Genomic DNA, 3,549 nt, shown 5'->3' with positions numbered 1-3,549 from the left:
GGGGCGGCAGCGCCTGCGGCGGCCTCGGTCGGTAACATGCTAGGGTGACGGTGCTCCCACTCGTAGGTGACTATCAGCATGGCGGGATCGTCCTTAGCGCGCTCCACGTGTTTCCTAGCGGGGCAGCTTTTCACGCTACTGCACTTGTAATACCCACTGCAAGGAAAAAACAATTAAAATAAAAAATTAATAATCTGATTAAGTGGTCGTTCAATTTATAGACTAAAAATTATAATTTAAAATTATTTTTAATTTATATGTATTTTTTATAAAAAAATATTATAATAAATCACAAATTATAATTTAAATCATAAAATAAATTCTCTTACTAAGAGTCCCAATTGATTTATGAGGAATTTAGTATTTTACCGTGGAAAAGGCGAGCCTTTAATCGGCTTTTGACCATATTTCCTCCATGAATACTCATCTTGAGGAATATCTGCAATCTTTGAGCTAATTGCGGGAACTCTAATTGACTTTTTGAACCTGTTTTTCCTAAAATAAAAATATAGCAAATTAATAACTTAATTTTTTTTTTTAACCAATAAATGTTAAAACTTATTAACCAAGTTATTCCAAATTATAAAAATTAAAAAAAAAAGGGTTTTCAATTACAGGCATATAAATTTTTTTTTTCAAAGATTTATATATTAATTAAATACCTTCTTTTGTGGCAATGGCAAGAAGCCGAGATGGTTTTTCCGGCGACGTCGCAGGAGAGAGCGCTCTCATGGCACCTTTTCCGGCCAGCGAGCGGCGGTTTTCCGGCGGGGACAGCCGGAACCGGAGGGGGCAAGAGCGCGGGCCCCACCTTACCATTGGAAACGCTGCCGTCTCTGGTGACGGAAGACACAAACGACGTCGACGAGTACTGACTCGCCGAGTACTCGGACCTCGACTCAGTGGCGGAGGAAGACGCCTTACAATCATAGGACTTCGCCGCCTCCTTCTCCGGCCGGACCGGACCGCGGCGGAACCGGGCGTGGCCGCTCCGGTTGAGGATCGAGATGACCTGCTTGAATCGGGCAACGGTGAAGTCGGTCGCTTCGCGGAAATCGAGGTGATGTAGGGCTAAGGTTTGGGTTTGGTTGCTGTCGTTTTTGTCGGACAACGTGGACATGACGCGGATCAGATGCTCCATGGTCTTGAGGCCGGCGGATGCGGCTTCCTCTATGGTGGAGGCGTCTTTGGAGAAGCCGGCGACATCGATCGCCATTGAAGAAGCTTAGAGAGAGAAATTGGAGAGAGAGAATTGGGTTTTTTTTTATGAGGAAGAGTGTGAAAGAGGAAGATGGGATTTATATACAGAGAAAGGAAAAAGAAAGGTGCGGGTTGGGAAAGTCAATGCATCTGTGGGTCAATCCGATGGTGGAGATTTGGTTGGACTTTTTTCATATTGTTATTTATAAGGTCTGTTTACTTCGTTTATTTAAATTTATAATTTGATTTAAAATGTAATTTTATATGAAAATTTTTTATTATAATAAAAAAGTTAAATATGATTATTTTTTTGAATTTTTTATTTTAACAAAACTCAAATTCTAAACTCGTAAAATGAACGGACCTTAATTTCTCTATTAGAAAAAATATATATATATTAGGTAGTTTTTAATTTTTACTCGTTAAATTAAAAATATTGAGTAATTTTTAATTTTTAGTGATCAAATTTATATAAAAAAAATTATTTTATATATTTTTTTAATTTGATATATTTTAATTAAAGTTAACGGCTTGAAACATATTCTGTTAGTAGAGAAGTTCCTTATTATTTTTAGAGATGATTGAGTTTCTAATTTTTCTAATTTATTTTTGGGTTGAAATTCGGAGAAATGGAAATTTGGAAGATGAAGAAGAAGAAGACAAAAGAGTTGTTGCTGTAAAGGGTTTATAGCAGAGTTGGTGGTGGGGCCCACTTGGGGTAGGAAGGGTGGAGGGAAGAGCATCGAGGTAGCAACGCACTCATTTCGCTTGTTATTATTTTTTTTTCTTTTTTTGAGAAATGCTTTTGTGATTTGTGAGAATGGTCAACGGCTCAATTTCATATAAAAAAGGAGAATTATATCTAAAAAATTCCAACTAAGCTTTACACTGAAACGTCTCAAACTCGATCTGGAACGATCTCGTGAGATAATTAGACTATTTATAATGCAAATGTGAATAATAATGTTTAATTTATCATAAAAATATAGAAAAGATATACCTGAGAGATTGGCTTTTGAAAAGAACAGAGAATGTTTAGTTGGAGGATTCAAATAATGATTTGAATCATGGTTCATGATTTGCTACAGTATTTTTTCTCACAAAAAATACACGTAAATCGAAAATGATTCTAATCTATGAACCAAACGTCTCCTAAATAAAGACTAGACTTTTTACATTTTTTAAGTACTAAAATTCTATTTAATTAACTTTTGAGAACATACCCGAGACTTAAGGGATGTTTGGTTGGAGGATTCAAATCATGATTTGAATCATAGTTCATGATTCGTTACAGTGTTTTCTCTCATAAAAAATACACGTAAATCAAAAATTGTTCTAATCACATGATTCTAATCCATGAACCAAATGTCTCCTTAATCTCTTTTGGTATATTTGATTCACGCATTTAAGTTAATGATTTTGATTTTGAATTTAAATTTTATACAAATTATTAGTGAAAACTTTTTTTATTTAAATTTTTGTGAGAGAAAAATATTATATCACAATCGAATTATTTCAAACACACGAAACTAACAAACCCTTTAAAATTTATAATCTTTGAGAGTATTTAGAGTTGGAAATTTAAGTCCTTTGTAGTTAATTATCAACTAGATCAGAAAAGCGCTCCAATAATGACTTGAGTATATTGGGTTAGGCAAAATCGGAAGCAGCAACATGAGGGCAAAACCACCATGGAAAAGTTGAATACATATCTTTTAAAAAAGTAAAACCAAAAAAAAAAAAAGATTTGGGGCAAATAAAAAGTTGGACTTCGATATTGGCAAAGTCTACTCTGTGTCTCGTTCATTTAATCAAAAGTTATTCCCAAAGAACAAACTTTAAGCGCAAGAATGATGTCTGAAGTGTGCATGAAGGCTATTTTATGTTTTGAGAGAAAAGAAAATAAAGGATAAATAAAGAATGAAAGAAAAAGTCAACAAAAAAACTTTTGGTAAAAGTTGGATGCCATTATGATTTAGGAATTATTCTAAATGCATAAAGAGAGGTGACAAGTTGGGTCGTGTTGTGTTTGTGTCTATCTAAACTTTCGTGTCATATTCAAATTGATTGTGTTTTTATCGATCTAAACTTTCGTGTCATATTCTAATTGATTCACGTGTTATTCGTTTAGTTAAAATGTCATTTAGATCCGTAATGTTACGGTTAATGTAAACAATTTGAGTATTATTTTTTAGTCCATCTATCTATATTTTAAATTGTTAACATAAGTCACAAATCTTAGGGCTTGTTCATTTACATTTTTTGAGTTAGAGTGACTTGAGTTCAGATATTGATTTGAGTTAAGGTGTATTTGAGTTGGAACTCTAATTTGTATTTGTGTTTGGATGT

At 33.9% G+C, this 3,549-nt stretch overlaps 1 protein-coding gene across 1 annotated transcript in view; it reads right to left on the bottom strand.

Moving 5' to 3' along the window:
• Positions 1-1,279, bottom strand: part of LOC112092427 (probable WRKY transcription factor 11) — a 3,241-nt gene extending 1,962 nt beyond the window's left edge. The window contains exons 1-3 of the mRNA XM_024168551.1: positions 663-1,279; positions 370-495; positions 9-156 (exon numbers count right to left, since the gene is read on the bottom strand). Of these exons, the coding sequence (XP_024024319.1) occupies positions 9-156; positions 370-495; positions 663-1,216 (828 nt within the window). The 5' untranslated portion in view covers positions 1,217-1,279. The remainder of the gene's footprint in view (positions 1-8; positions 157-369; positions 496-662) is intronic.
• Positions 1,280-3,549: the final 2,270 nt, after the last annotated feature.

Source organism: Morus notabilis, unplaced genomic scaffold (genome assembly GCF_000414095.1).
Source record: "Morus notabilis unplaced genomic scaffold, ASM41409v2 Scaffold193, whole genome shotgun sequence".
NCBI lineage: Eukaryota > Viridiplantae > Streptophyta > Magnoliopsida > Rosales > Moraceae > Morus > Morus notabilis.
This window is presented reverse-complemented; position numbering and strand designations above follow the sequence as displayed.